General features: G+C 36.9%; 2 protein-coding genes across 2 annotated transcripts in view; one reads left to right on the forward strand and one right to left on the reverse strand.

Annotated features, from left to right (window-relative positions):
• Nucleotides 1–798: 798 nt before the first annotated feature.
• On the reverse strand, nucleotides 799–2412 carry LOC149781448 (zinc finger BED domain-containing protein 5-like). Its single transcript, XM_089934963.1, has one exon. It carries the CDS (start codon nucleotides 2410–2412, stop codon nucleotides 799–801), a length of 1614 nt encoding a protein of 537 aa, XP_089791089.1.
• A 1552-nt stretch (nucleotides 2413–3964) lies between these two features.
• Nucleotides 3965–16105, forward strand: part of LOC149781449 (DIS3-like exonuclease 2) — a 183971-nt gene continuing 171830 nt past the window's right edge. Inside the window, exon 1 of the mRNA XM_089935531.1 lies at nucleotides 3965–4961. The gene's annotated coding sequence lies outside the window, so the exon portion shown is untranslated. The remainder of the gene's footprint in view (nucleotides 4962–16105) is intronic.

Genomic DNA, 16105 nt, shown 5'->3' on the forward strand with positions numbered 1-16105 from the left:
TGGAACAACCCCAACCTCACAGAGAAGACCAAACTGCGTGTCTACCAAGCCTGCGTGCTCAGCTCACTTCTCTACAGCAGCGAAACATGGACCACCTATGCAAAACACGAGAGGAAACTCAACAGCTTCCACTTGAGATGTCTGTGGCGCATTCTGCACATCCAGTGGCAGGACAAAGTACCCATCACAGAGGTTCTAGAACGCGCCAACATGAACAACATGTTCTCCATTCTCAGCGAGAGGCACCTTCGCTGGCTTGGCCATGTCAAGTGAATGGACCCAGGCCGCATTCCCAAGGACCTGTTATATGGGGAGTTAGCAGAAGGTGCACGACCAACTGGACGACCACATCTGCGCTACAAAGATGTTTGCAAGAAGGATATGAAGACAGCAAACATCAATGTCAACGACTGGGAGAGCTGTGTAAACAACCGTTCCAGCTGGTGTCTAGCTGTCATGCAGGGAGCTCAAAACGCAGAGGAAGAGAGAAAAATAAAACAAGCTAAAAAGTGCGAAACTTGTGCTTGGTGATTTCTACAAAGCAGTTGAATTCGTGGCCGAATGTTCGAGAGAGACACCCGAAGTTCATCTTCGACAGACAAAGGTCGTTCTCGTTTCTTGTGTTTGATGGTGGTCATAGCAGAAAATCCGAAGTCGCACATGTAAGAAGTTGAAAACTGCAACAGAGGTCACAGAGCTTTCTCAGCGATAGCCGGGTACTCGTTTTCAACTAGTAACCAAAACGCATCCAAGTTCAACTTTGCATGTTTTAGCTTCAGCGTTCTGTCACTCGCAACGCTAACGAGCTCCTCCTCTTCCTTCATTAGTAAACTGTCTTTGGCACGGTTCAAATTCCACAAACGGGTTTCTAACCCAGTCGTACTGGTCAACAAACATCGACGGAAAATATTTGCTGAGACTATTCAACAGAGCATCTAAATGGGTCACATTTAATGGAAGAATTTCTTGGTAATTTTTTTGAACAACACTGGGAAACATTTCCAAATTTCCAGCAGATGCATGCTTCTTCCAAATTACCAATTTCTTCAGAAATGCGTTTATTCTGTCAGTTGAAGTCAAGACGTTTTCATGTCTGCCTTGCATTCCACTGTTCAAAATGTTCAATTCATGAAATATATCGGCCAGATAAGCTAGTTTGGAACACCAACACTCGCTGCTCAGTACTTCTTCAAAATCCTTCAAGTTTTCACGAGAACAGAACATCGGCATCTCCTCTCTCAGCTCGTAGAAACGAGATAAAACTTTTCCGCGAGACAGCCATCGTACGTCCACGTGTTGAATGAGTGTGATATGGTCCGCTTCCATGCTTTCACAAAGTTTGGCGAACTGGCGACATTTCAGAGGTCTCATCTTCATATAATTAACGATTTTCACCACCATGTCCAGCACAGACTTTAACTCGGCTCCAACTGTTTTAGCAACTAGTGCTTCTCTGTGGATGAAACAGTGCATGACCATGATAGCTGAATTCATCTGTCGCACCAGCGAGACAAAACCTTTGACATTTCCCGTCATGGCAGGGGCGCCATCCGTACGAATGCCAACGCAGTTTTTCCAGTTCAAGTCACATGACTGCAAATATGAATTGGCAACGTCAAATATGTCTTGTCCTTTTGTTTTTTCTGGTAACTCCTTACAGCAGAAAAAAAAATCTTCAACAATAGCTCCATTGTCAATAAAACGTACAAACCCCATAAGCTGTGATTTACCGCTGACATCTGTGCTTTCATCCAACTGCAGTGCAAAGAATCCACGTGTCTTTATCTTCGCTAAAACGTGACTTTCAATGTCGCTGGATATGTCTGAAATACGTCTGCTTATCGTATTGTCTGACAGTGGAATCTTACTGATGTCAGATACGGCACTCTCGCCAAACATAATTCTCACAATTTCTCGGCATGCAAGTAAGATTACGGTTTCGGCGAGGGTATGCGATTTCATTTTCTTTCCAACGATCTCCGCGACAGCATAACTTGCTTCTTGAGCTTTGTCACTTATCTTGAACTTTTTCTCGAATGTAGCGGTTTGATTTTTATTCAAGCTTAATGCCCTCTCGAAGTACGCCACATTCTTGTGCGCTACATCCGGATATTTAGTTGTCAAGTGTCGCTTCAATTTAGCTGTTGCCATGGCACTGTTGGCAAGCTTTTCCCCGCAGACAACACAGAGCGGTAAAGGGCAGTCTGGGTCTCCTGCCCAAGTGAATCCCATAGCTAAGTAATTGTCACTGTACTGACGAACTTTAAGATTCCGATCAACAACGTCAATTTTTGGCACGTTCGGCTCACATGTCGCGGTATTAGCTGTAGCTTCAGTCGACTGTTCCTGAGTTTTAGTTTGGTCGTCAGCTGTGGCATCGTCTAATTTTCTCTTCTTAATAAATCGGTCCATGGTCACGCAAAAACAACAGTCTTATGAAAATTAATTCAAACGCAAAACGCTCATGAGGACAACAACTGAAACAGTAATTAAGTGGATAAACAACGACTAATTACCGCACAGTTCCGGTACTGCCAGACTTGGTCCCTGGCGATTTCGGCCGTTATTTTTATATTTTTACTGGCCACCGGCGGAACCTCTGGCTGGCGATCACGGAACCCTTAGGTTTCGCGGAACCCCCGGTTGAAAAACACTGGCATACAACATAAAGAGAAAGAGGATATGGCATATAGCATAAAGAGAGAGAGAGAGAGAGAGAGAGAGATGATATGGCATAAAGAGATAGAGAGAGAGAGGGTTATGGCATAATGCATAGAGAGAGAGAGAGGATATTTCATATGGCATAAAGAGAGAGAGAAAGGATATGGTATAAACATTTACTTAGTAATACTTTGAGCCCATTACAAAAAAAAAATTTAATTGCTTGATAAGTTTCTAAAAAGAGGTGTTCAGAATTGCTTTACTCCATGAAGAATGTTTGGCTCTGCATTAAAACTATTTCATTCCATCGGCGACAGCAGTAAATAGTCTTTTATTATTACAGAAATGAATGTAAAAGCATCATCATATACTATCACTATGTCTGTTTGTCATTTGTGTCTGGGACTACCAAATGTGAGCTGTCACAAAACCATATTAGTTTGGTGGAGCTCTAGTTTTAGACAAGGAAACCCCTATGTATACTCTAATGTAAATGACCTTGTTTATATGTGATTTTCAGCCTTTGACTTTGAAGGTAAATGACCTTGTTTATATGAGATTTTCAGCCTTTGACTCTGAAGGCAAATGACCTTGTTTATATGTGATTTTCAGCCTTGACCTTGTTTAGATGTGATTTTCAGCCTATGACTTTGAAGGTAAATGACCTTGTTTAGATGTGATTTTCAGCCTTTGACTTTGAACAGGATTTTAAAAATTTGCAATCAAACAGAAAAAGGAAAACATTTCAGGAGTAATGCTCATAATTCCTCTCTCTGAACAAGAAGATTTATCCATTTATGTATTACCCTTTGCAACAACCTTCCAGGAAACAGGGCTCACTCCCATATTTCTTGGACTCAAAAAACCTGTTGCTATTAAAATGATGGACTGCCTCAATATTGTAATTATTTTCCATCAAACAAGAATCAGGATCAACTCTATAAATCTGAACCGATTACAAACTGCATAGACCCAGATCATCTGGTGTATAATGTGCTGGTAGATCTGAGTCTATGCAGCTTAGTAATAATAATAATAATAGTAATAATTTATTCAAGAGGGTGACTCATTTAGTCAAGGACTGTTCTCCCTCTTAAATAAAAACAATGTGAGTCATACAACAGTAATTAATATTATTTCAACATGTTTAGTGTGTATTTGGACCTGACTTACAGGTATATATTACAAATTCTTTGAAGAAATGGATCAGTTTTCTAGTAATACTATGTTCTGTATACTACATCCTTGTTCCAGGGTACAATAGTTATGTATTCATCTAATTCATGGTCCTCTCTCTCTTTGAACCTCAAGCATATATGTTGATAAATTTGTATAGGGGATGACTGTACCCATTGGCTCTATTTTGGCAAGAAAATGTGACTAACTAAACTGTAACACTTGAGTAACACTAGAGTACTTGAGTTTGTAAATCACTAAACTGCCTGTATTGTCTGACTTACTTGTATGCAGGGACATGTGGTAAATATGTAGGGCAAGTGATATTTTTTCCCAAGTCATATTTCCAGAAAAAACGAATCCAAAAAATATTTGCTTAGCCATAGATCTGATTAAAGATGCAGGTTGTGTAAGGAATTTTAATCATTTGTTGGAAGTGAAGATTTGGGGAAGGAGGCAGGAAATGATGTTAAGAATCAATAACAGAAAAATAGGAAAGGGATACATATATCTTACACATTCATTTTGAAAACTGAAAGTAGGACATTTGTGGTAATATCAGTGACTTTTGTTTGAATGGTGGACTTTTTAAATTTGATATAATCCTAATTGTACACATGTGATAATGTATACATATTTTTCCTAGTTCAGTCCACATACCTGTTCATAAATTTGTATCAGGAAGTACTAGATAAAAGATTTTAAAATGAAAGTCAGACAATATTAAAATGGTTAATAGGAAAATATTATAATGAAAGTAAGAAAATGTCAAGAAGCAACGTATAGCATCGGTATTGATGAACAGCTGACTGTGGAAATTTACATATTGTGTATCTTTTTCTACAGTAACATGATAGACGAGTGAACAGAATTTGTTACCTGGGTCAGATGATTTTCCAAACAAATATTATTTGAAAAGAAGGTAGGACATTGTACCAGGAAAAGAAAAGTGATTTGTGAGAACAGCAGACATGATTATGACATTTGCATCCTATCAGATTGTTATGTCGTTAGATGTGTGGGATACCTATCTACCAACAGTCCTCTTTCCTTGTCCATTGTAAGGTTTTCTTTAACAGAAGTTGGAGATATCTGGAGGTCCACAAGAACAGGCTGATGTCATGGTATTCACATCATCTTTACTAATTTCTTTTATCTAAGATCATTTTTAACAAAATATATCAATCTTCCTGATTAGTCATGGTTTCTGCGTTGTATATGAAGAAGACAGTGGTGAGGACGTTTTAAGTGTTATTGGGCAAGTTTTAATATTCCCAGATTTCAATGAATAATAATAATAATAATAATAATAATAACATTTAATTATTCTCAGTGGACTATTGGGCCTATGGTTCATCTCACACAGTGTCAACATGCCTTAAACTGTACACTAATCAAATTGTGTATAATGTAGCACATAAAATAAATGTTATCACAGGCTGGAACCAATATAATACAGCGGGTACTTTTTTAAAAAAAATATTAAAGAGGATTGCACACGATTTAATATCATTAGGTAAGATATTCTATATTAAAGCAACATGATATGTAAAACTCTATTAAAAATGCCAGTCCTGTGTTTTTTGGAATACTTAGTTGATTTTTAGTAGAAAGTATGTCATTCAACCATGAATTTCTGGAATGTCATTCAACCATGAATTTCTGGAATATCATTCAACCATGAATTTCTGAAACTGGAGTAAACATATTCAGACAATCTGATTTCAGCTTGTTTTGAACTTTGTATATTATGATTTATTGTACTTTACTTGATCTTTAAAAGTTAATGCGAAAAAAGTTTATTTTTGGCCGTTACATACTTTTCATATAAAAGAATTCTAACCACATTCATTTGAAGGTGTTTCAAAAAAACTATACACTGATCAAAGCTACGCCAGGCAAATTTAGTTTTTTTATGATCAATGGATTTCAGAAATTTGAGAGTATGAAGTTTCACCAGAAGGCTTCTTATGGTGACTAGTAGCCCTAAATGAAAAGGGTACTAAAATGACATTTAGTATGGCCACCATGGTAACCATCATAATAATCTTATTGCTACTCATCCTGAATAAAAAGGTAAATTGACTTGATGTTATCACTGGGTTAAGATGTACCGTATTTTTGCGTATATTAGACTCACCCAATTATAAGACGCACCCATATATAAGACGCTGGTTTTGACGATTTGTGTAAAAAATATTTTAAATAAGATGCCCACGAATATAAGACGCACTCGGCCTCACCATCTGCCGAACTGAGCAAACCCTATATTGACTGCAGATGACATAGCGTTGATTTTTTAATAACTTAGAAGTTACTTATGGTATTGATCTGTATCTAATATTATTGTGTTAAGTACTATTACATTATTGTTCCAATAAAGTTTAATCAAATCTTTTGAATAATTATGTGTGTTGTTTTATTCAAATATGTACCGGTAAACATCCGTTTTCAAACCACGTGCATCAAAGTGACTACCGGTACTTTCCTTTGTCATAAACGCAAATATTTCCAATGTTTCGATCACTCACCTGATGTAAACAAGGCTTCATTAACCGTTTTGGCTGGAGTTCAAAGAATTGTTTGAGGCAGGGCTGCAACGGTTATCGTTTGATCTTATCTTCCTCTAGGCAGCTAGGCCTAGGCTTCAGCGGCTGGGGTTAGTATATACCAGTATATAGGGTATACATGGGATCAATCTCTTGTTATAAATAAATGAGTGTTCAATCTCTTTATAAAATTTTCACGATGACGAAGTGAAAATCATATACGGCCGATTTTAAATGTGACGTTATCAAGGAGCATTGCAACAGAGCCGCTGGAAGAGAATTTAGTTGCAGTGAGAAGAAGTACGTGAGTGTAAGTTAGAGGAAGAGGAGCTTAAGAAGATGAATCCAAGGAAACAAGCTCATAGAGGTAGAAAGGCAAGATGGCCGAAATTGGAAGAAAATCTTGCCAACTGGGTACATTCGCTACGTGACAGTAACCATGCGGTTTTAATGATATCAATCAAACTCAAGGCTCGAATTATTGCTACAGAAATGAAGATCATGGACTTTTGTGGCAGTGTGAACTGAGTGTACAAGTTCATGAAATGGAACAACCTTGCAGTCCAGGCATGTACAACTGTTGGACAGAAGCTTCCAGATGATTGGGAGAATACATTGGATGTTTTCAACACCTTTGTTCAGAAGGAAATAACTGAACTGAAGTTGGCAGATGATGACATCATCAACAGGGACGAGGTTCCAATGTCATTCGATATTCCAGCTAGCAGATCAGTGGCAGAGAAAGGAGTAAAGACAGTAGCGGTTGATACCACGGGACACGAACGAACGAATTTAACTGTTGTGTTGGCCTGCACAGCTGCAGGAGGAAAACTGAAACCCATTGTTATCTTTAAAGGGATAACCATGCCCAGAGAAACTTTGCCAGGTGGAGTTGTTGTTGTCTGCAATACAAAAGGCTGGATGAATACAGAGGTGTTGCAGACCTGGATGGATAAGTGCTTCAGAACAAGAAGAGGCGGATTTTTCAAGAAGCAATCTCTTCTGATTTTCGACGCGATGGCTGCCCATAAGGAGACAACTGTGCAGAAACACATCAACAATGCTGGAGCCCACATAGCCATTATACCAGGTAGTCTGACTTGTAAGCTCCAGCCCTTGGATGTTGCTGTCAGTTATCCATTTAAGACTTTTGTTCGTGAGGAATGGGATCGTTGGATGACCAGCGGTAAGCACACCTTCACGCCATCTGGTCGACAACATCGTGCAACGCACGTAGAGGTGTGTAATTTGTTTCTCCGGGCATGGGAGAAAGTGAAAACAACAACAATCATCAATGGCTTCAGGAAGTTTGGAATAATTCCAGAACTGGCCACCAATATCAGTTCTTCAGACGACGACTTGGATGCATCCAATATCACTGACACCAATGAGGATCGATTAGCAGCAGCTATTGAGGTATTCAGCGACAAGAGTGAACTCGATGAAAGTTTCAATGGATTTGAAACAGAAACTGATGACGATGAAGATGACTAGATTGATTTTAAATCAAGACAAACAGTATTTTTAGCAAATGTTTATTTTAAAAATTGTTGACTGAGTTTTCGTTTGTGTAAAAAAATAATTAGATAAGACGCCCACGAATATAAGACGCACTTTGGGTGCGGGGTAAGTAAAATTTAATATAAGACGCGTCTTATATATGCGAAAATACGGTACTGCTTGGTCCTAAATGAAAATGGTGCTGATCTATGTCCAATATGACCACCTTAGGAGTCATCTTTCAGTCAAAAAGATATGATACCCAAGATAACTCTATTCAGATGTTAGTTTCATTAGTGGGGCCCCGAGTGGCTGAGTTGTCTAAAGCGCTCACCATTACGGATCACTGCCATCTCACCTCTGTCTGCGTGAGTTCAAGTCTCGGATTCGGCTAATGTGGTTATGTGAGAAAGCTTGCCAGTAGCTTCTCGTGGGTCGGTGGTTCTTTCTGGGGGTTTCCCGGGTTCTTCCTCCACCATTTATACTGGCTGCCATGTATAGCCTATCTTGTGCTGAAAAATGACATTAAACCCTACAACAACAACAACAAAGTCTCATTAGTAGTATACAGGAATATGTAAAAAATTCAGATGTTTGCCATGAGAAATTGAGATTTTCTGTGAGTTACTTTTGCTATAATACATTACCTAGTATGCAGTAAAGAACAGATAATGAATCCAAACAGTTTGAAAGAAAAGGTGATTGTATTAGGAAAGCATGAGAAATAAAGAACAATCATTATTTTCTATGAATGGCAATAATTTGTGTGGACACAGATGTGGATACAGCCTTCCCCATGATTGACAATCATACAAAGTAATATTATATGCTTAATTAGAAAAGACATAAAATATATGGTATGTATACTGTCTTGTTTATAAAAAGGGTACATTGCATATATGAATTTAAAATGCATATGATTCAATAGTTTGAGCTTGCAGAATGTATTGATTTTTTTGCGGGGGTGTTCAGTTTTGGGAATATGGGTCCATCTCATGTAATTATTTCCGTTTTTTTCTAGTGCATCTGGTTTTTGTATGTCAAAACTTGACAGTTAACCAATATAAGTAATAATAATAATAATAATGAGGACTTTGTATAGTGCATAATCTTTAGAAGCTCTAAGCACTTTACAACATTAGACAACATCTATAAGATAAAAAACATATAATGATATGATTACAAAAACAAACACCATGAAATTAGAAAACATTAAAAAAACATGATGAAAATATTTACCGGTAAGGTAGGAAACATTAATAGGTCTTTAATTTTATTCTTGCAGTCAAAATAAGTGAGTTTTGAGAGCACTCTTGAATGTGATCACTGTTTCTTTGTGTCTAAGTTCAGTGGGCAATTCATTCCACGTTGCTGGGCCCTGGTCTGCAAAAGAACGCTGTCCATATGACTTTGTTTTCATAGTGGGAATAATGAGTATACGATTGTCAGAAGAAATGTCTTGGATTAATGTTTTTTGAACAGTATGGACACTGAACATTTTGTGGAACTAAGAAATTGTATTTTGTTATGATATGACCAGGCTGAAAAGTCAGATAAAATAAGCCCATCCCCATTTCAGACACAGGTTGAAAAAATACAATTAGGCACTCATCGCATTTTGTAATTTAATTTTAAAAAATAGTAAGCTAGAAAAAATGTCATTCCATCTTCTACAGCAAATACATGGTGTTGAAAATATTTATTTCTAATGTGATATTCATTTCTATATAAAAATCTAATTATCTGTTTAAAAAAAATATAAACCTATTGGCCATCTAGAATTTCCTAAATGTGAATAAAAGAATTAGCTATCATATTGTTATAGCACAGAAAAGCAATCCTGTAATGACCTGTACATGTTAATTGCTGCTGTAAGTTCTGTAATGACTTGTACATGTTAATTGCTGCTGTAAGTTCTGTAATACCCTGTACATGTTAATTGCTGCTGTAAGTTCTGTAATGACTTGTACATGTTAATTGCTGCTGTAACTTCTGTAATACCCTGTACATGTTAACTGCTGCTGTAAGTTCTGGGTCATTTCCAGTTCAAAAAGGCATTAAACTTTCTGTTCATCAATTGTATCAATTACATCAAAGGATATTACCGATTTACAATTGCTTCATATCTGGACTGGCAAACTGATTACCCAGCCCATTACTGGGTATAATAACTTGAACAACACCCCATGTATAGAGTCATAGAGTATACTGCATTATAGTGAGACAGCCTTATAATGAAGTACATTATACAGTATTCCCTCATTGTACTGCTGTCCATAGGAATCAGAGTATACTGTCCTACACTGGGACCACCTTCTAATTAAGTGCATTATACAGTACTTCCTCGTTATAATGCTATCCATGGGGATCATAGATCATATAAGTGCCTTAGAATGCTTTCTTATAATAGGAACTGTGTTATAATATAGGACTTTATATTAAGGGAGTGCTGTAAATATTATAACCATGCAGCTATGTTCAATGCACACTAGAGTGCTTATACAGACAACACATACTGCAGAGATTAACAAACATGCCAAGTGACAAAGAGATTGTTGTTGTTGTTGTAGGTTTTAACGCCATTTTTCAGCACAAGATACACTATACATGGCAGCCAGTATAACTGGTAGAGGAAGAACCCTCAAAAATCCCAGGAAGAACCTGCACTAACCCATGAGAAACTACTGGCAGGCTTTCTCACATACCCATGTTAGCCAAGCTCAAGATTGATCAAACCCACTGCATGCAGACAGAGGTGAGATGGCAGACTGCAGAGATAATAACAAACATGCCAAGTGACAATGAGAGCTTATGGCTATAATTGGTCCATGGTCAGTATGATTCATTTTTTTGTCGATCAGATTTTATAATACTGTGGATATACTTGTATTATATCCTAAACTAACATACACTGTACCATATTTAAAGAAGGACAGCAGTCTAGCTTTCACTGCAAGTTCATCATTCATTGAATATGTGTCAGAGCAGAGCACCATCATAAGGTTTCTTAGCTGTTCAGGTCATTGACCAGAACAGCTTATTGGTTGAAGCTAAAATATGTCATCAGTTATGGTGGCTGATGATTCCACTATTTCAGCAAAAGACTGATAAACAGAATGTTACCAGATTTGATAGAAAGAAGGCCTTTCCAGTTTATGTACTGTGAATTGACTAATTTTGTGGGGTACCAGTTTTCATTGACTTTGTGGATGCTGCAAACTATGAGTTAAAGAACAACTGAAAAATGATGATTCTTTGTCATCAGTAAATCCCTTTTCTCAGCATTTAAGTACCAAGGAAAACTTACATTTTTCTCAAAACCATGAAAACTAGTATCCACAAAAATAAATGAATTCACAGTTACTGATGCTGATCTGCCGTCCAACATAGCTGCCATTTCATAAAACAAAATAACTTCTCAAAACCACTCAAAAGAATTTGATCAAAGGCACTAGAGAGCACTGGGATTTTATCGTTTGTATAAAAGATGCTTACTACAGTCCAGAAGAGTTACCAATACTAAAAATAGCAAAATCGTTGAGAGAGCATCACAAAAAACAAACCGTCAAATAATTCAGCCTAATTTGACAGGAAGCATCTGGATGTGACAGCTGTCCAATGGTATGCAACTTATGCCAGTCTTCAATCAAATATGGCTGTAGATACAACAAAATAATCAGAAAACATATGGATGTTGTTTGAAAAGTTTGGTAGTTGTTTGAAGAAATTTACAGAAAGCATCCTGCTGTGCCAGGTAACTCTGCCATCTGCCCTTTGCATTTGGCTGTTAGGGAAAGTCAGCCAGGTGAATGATCTATGACCTACTTGGATCTCTTATTGACTGTGTGTTTCTCCCCCCTTAATTTCTCACTGATGGACTGTCTTCCTAACAAAGATGCTGTCATCATCTGCAATGTGTAGAGCATCACCTGTTGGTTCCATATTTGTATATTCCAAAGCAATTATCTGTCTGCCTCATTTAAGGTGACTACACCAGGTAGACTATGGCTGATTCCATTGCCTTCTACTGTTTCTTGTCTTCACATTTCCTTTCTAGTTAGGGTTGAAGAACAACATCTTACATGGGATTCTGGCACTGGGCACTTAGAGAAATAATTTGTGCATTTTCAGTCAGCAAATTCAGAGTTATTTGATCATCTGAGGTACAATGCTTTGTGATTTATTGAAACAAACTGATATTTAAGTCATGTTTGATTTGTAGATTTACACTGTCTACATTCAATATTGTTATGGTATCATGGTACCAATTGTTTTTCCATATACCTCAATGCTAATGTTTTGTGAAATAAATATACTTTCTATCCTACCTCAGCATTCATGTCACACACTGTCATAAAGAACACTGCTAGACTGTCAATTTGAAAGAACAAAACCAGGTACTCCATTGCATTTAAGAGAGATAACTCTGCTGGAACTAGACAGGGTAAGAGTTATCTAGTCACAACAGATAGTTTCAGCCATGTGTACCACATTTAAAAAAAAAATAAAAAAATACAAAATATGATCTAGATACGAATTAACATAATCTCACATGTTGCCAAGAGGCACAATTTTTTTTAAAGCATAACAGATAGTACAACTCTTACATAATGCACCAATCACAGCTAGTGTTGTTCTTTATTTCTGAATGCAATGTTCCCTACACTTTAAGCTCCACCCACCTGGACTTGCACAATTGGTACTGTTATACCTATAGCAAACCTTAATTTTTCCAATAATCTGTGAAATAGTTCGGGACTGTATAATAGTAACAAATGTACTTAGTCTCACTTGTGAAAAACAATTTTATGAGGTACTAAGCTATGTCTTATATGAATGTGTATAGAAATGTCATTGAGCTGTTTGAACTCTTGTTTTCATACTTTTGCTATATAATACTAGCAAAATCATCTTTTGAAATAAAATGAATTCTTTTAACTATTTGTTGTGTCTTATTCATATCAGCACTTACTGAACTTCACATGTGCGATATGTGATAAATCACATTATATCATATTATGTAATAACTAGGTCAAAGGTCAATGTACCAAATAGTATGTATCTTTCCTGCTTCAAAAAGTACAATTCACCTAAAAGAAAGGAATTTATATTTGTTTGGTAGATGCAGAACTTAACATCAGAGACAGATGGACATGACCCAATCTTATTATAAAGTATAAGCTGAACACTTTACACTGTCTGTATATACATGAGGTCCCTAATCCACAGTCCTCACACTTTACAATGTCTGCATATACATGAGGTCCCTAATCCACAGTCCTCACACAAAGGTCTACCTACCAATCCTCTTTGTAATACAGATGGAAAGCTTTCCTCCTTTGTGCTGTGAATAAAATTGATTCAGTAAGCCAATCAGTCACCAAATATAGTAGATCATAGCTTTTAAGCAATTATGTTGGATTGGGGGTGAAATTAGAGAATAAAATACAGAAAAATGCCAAATCTAAACAATAAGTATAGCATGTCAAATGGAGTTTAAAAACAGGAGGAAAGTGTCTATCTAAAAGGGAGATGTAGCTGATGATAAAGGATATTAAAGGAGACAAAAGTAGCAATGAGAAAAATGAGAAGTTAACGTTTGATGACCTTACCTTGGACAATATCTGGAGGCAGTGCCCCATAGGTCCAAGGACAGTGTGAAGGCACCTGTACTAAAACATCCCTTGCAGGCACCAAAATTTCAGGTGAAGTGGTGTTCATTCCCATCTAATATAAAAGGGTGAATAATGTAGATAATATAGATGAATATCATTTATATTGCTTCTATGTAAGAAATTAATAATAATATGCAGAAAAAAACTAAACCAAACAAAACATACTTTATCAGTTTTTAAACATGTAAACTTTGCTGCGAGGAATGATTAAAATACTTACATTTGCATCAAGACTGAGGGCTAATACAATACTTCGCAAATCTTCTCTTTATTTTCCTGACCAATTTTCCTGACCAGTCACTGAAAATGTGAGTTTTTATTTCTTGAAATGTTATGTCTGGTGTAAGGGAGATAACTGAATGATATACATAAGGTGTGTGTGAAGTTCTATGTGACTCACTGTTATGCGTTGGGGTGGGATGCTCCCAATATTTATTTGAATTACTGTGGAATTCCCACCCTGGCTCATTTTTGTAGGAAGTGATATTAGTGATAGAGAGAGGTAAAGCTCCGAGCCCCCAGTCAGCAATACCGACAATTAAATTATTAAGAACACAAAGGTGAAATCCAAAAGAATAACAATTTAATACAAATTAAACGATATTAAGTTCTCAACCAATCTTCTTGCTCTCAACCATGTGACAACCTATTTCATCACATGATTATAGTGTGAGATGGCTTTCCCCTGTACTTGGTTTCTACTCATCTGTGTTTACTCCGCCAATTGCTTTCCTCCTTCTGGCGTTCTCCGATTCTTCCTATCCTCTTCCCCTTTTGTCTCCTTTTCTCCTCCTCCTTCTTTCTCTCTTTCTCCTTCAATGAGGCTTGTTCTCTGCCTACGTAAATCCTGTCTCTCTGAGACTTGGGACTTGACTACCCAGTAGTCTGTCCCCAAAAGCTTCCTTTACGAAAAACACAAGGACGTTAGCATTTGTGTTAGCCATCTTGCTCACACTAAATCAACAATCAATCAATCATCAGATCAAGGTTATCTACATCTTTGGTCACGCATTCGTGCACATCGAAAACCACATGTTCTTATAGAAACAACATTGCAATAAGAGTGGTATCCTACTTATCATAGAGAAATCACTAAATTGCATCATATCAATATATATATATATATATATATTCTTAATCTCATTATTCTCAACAATATCACAACAATCCAATGCATTTCTGTACATTACACTCCCACAAGTGTACACAAATATTCAAATATCCATATTATTTAAATTTACACACTGCAACCATTTCCAAAGTTACAATTTAATTCAACAATTGCAAAATCTAGAATATCACATAAATAAATACACTTACTGTACAGTTTACCACGAAGTAACTAAATAGCAAATTACAATATTAATTCTGACGAGCGAGCAATCTACATAATCATAGCTCATTTCTCAAGCATGCATGTAAATTAAACAATACAAAGGTAATTCTACGTACTAACAATTCTAGTAAGTAAATATAAATACTGTACATAATTTAAATTACAATGCCGTAACATTCTGCAACAATCGAGCAAATAACTCACTGACCTTTATGAAGCTTTCTGTCCTTGAATGTACCAAGGTTTTTTTCCCGCCAAATCATGAGTGGTTCCCAGAGTTATTGCTAAACTTGTCAGCACGATGTTTCACAATGACTAATTCGTTCTCAATCCAAATGACTGTTAAATTCTGGTTCGAATTGATGGCCCCACCCTTCCTCAGTTCTGATTGGATATCAATTCTACCCCCAGTCGGTCCAACTTAACAGATGAGCCTCAGGCCATCTGTCAAAGCAGAGAGATTTACAATAGCATCGAGGGTTCTTTGTTCTTAGAACAAAGCTTTCAATGTCTACATGTGAGTTTTAGCATCTAAGGGAGCGGCTCTTGTACAAACACAAATCGCCACAACCGTGCAGGGTCGACATACTCAGTGCACTAACCCATTCCTTTGTTCCTGACTTACGTAATCGCTGGCAGGCAAACGTGACAGTGTCATATTTGTAATTACTCCAATATATTATCCATGTAATATAGATGAGTTCATGAACACATGTATTAACTTCAATGCAATTAAATTATCCAAAATACATTACTAATAAAGTGAGAACCTAACATTAAGGTTTCTGTATGTAGTGGAGACCTCAAGATTGATGTAATTTTGCTTTGTGATATGATGTGACTTTTTTTTATCACACATTTACTGTTCTCTCTACACTGCTGGCATGTGGAGTGCAGCCTTCCATAAACATGCAGATATGGTCCCATGCCAATTTGGATTCTTGCGATGGGATTCAAAGTTTGAAGAACAGTGTTGACTTGAATGGAAGGAATGGGCCATCTGTAACTATTATGGTTATCACTCAGGAATGTTTAACCTAAAATGGAAATTCCACAAGAACAGCTGGACAGAAATAAATAGAATTAATTGAAAGTCAATAGTAGGTTATAATTTGGCTTATACAAGTGTCAATAGGAAATGCTGACTTAAAGAAACTGCTCTTGTCTGCTGGTATTCCCTGCTACTTCAACAAATGAAATGCAAAAGA

The sequence above is a fragment of the Sinohyriopsis cumingii genome, chromosome 15 (assembly GCF_028554795.1).
Source record: "Sinohyriopsis cumingii isolate HCF-2022 chromosome 15, ASM2855479v2, whole genome shotgun sequence".
NCBI lineage: Eukaryota > Metazoa > Mollusca > Bivalvia > Unionida > Unionidae > Sinohyriopsis > Sinohyriopsis cumingii.

Coding starts and splice junctions, on each gene's coding strand:
- LOC149781448 (XM_089934963.1), bottom strand. CDS start 2,412: ATGGACCGATTTATTAAGAAGAGAAAATTAGACGATGCCACAGCTGAC.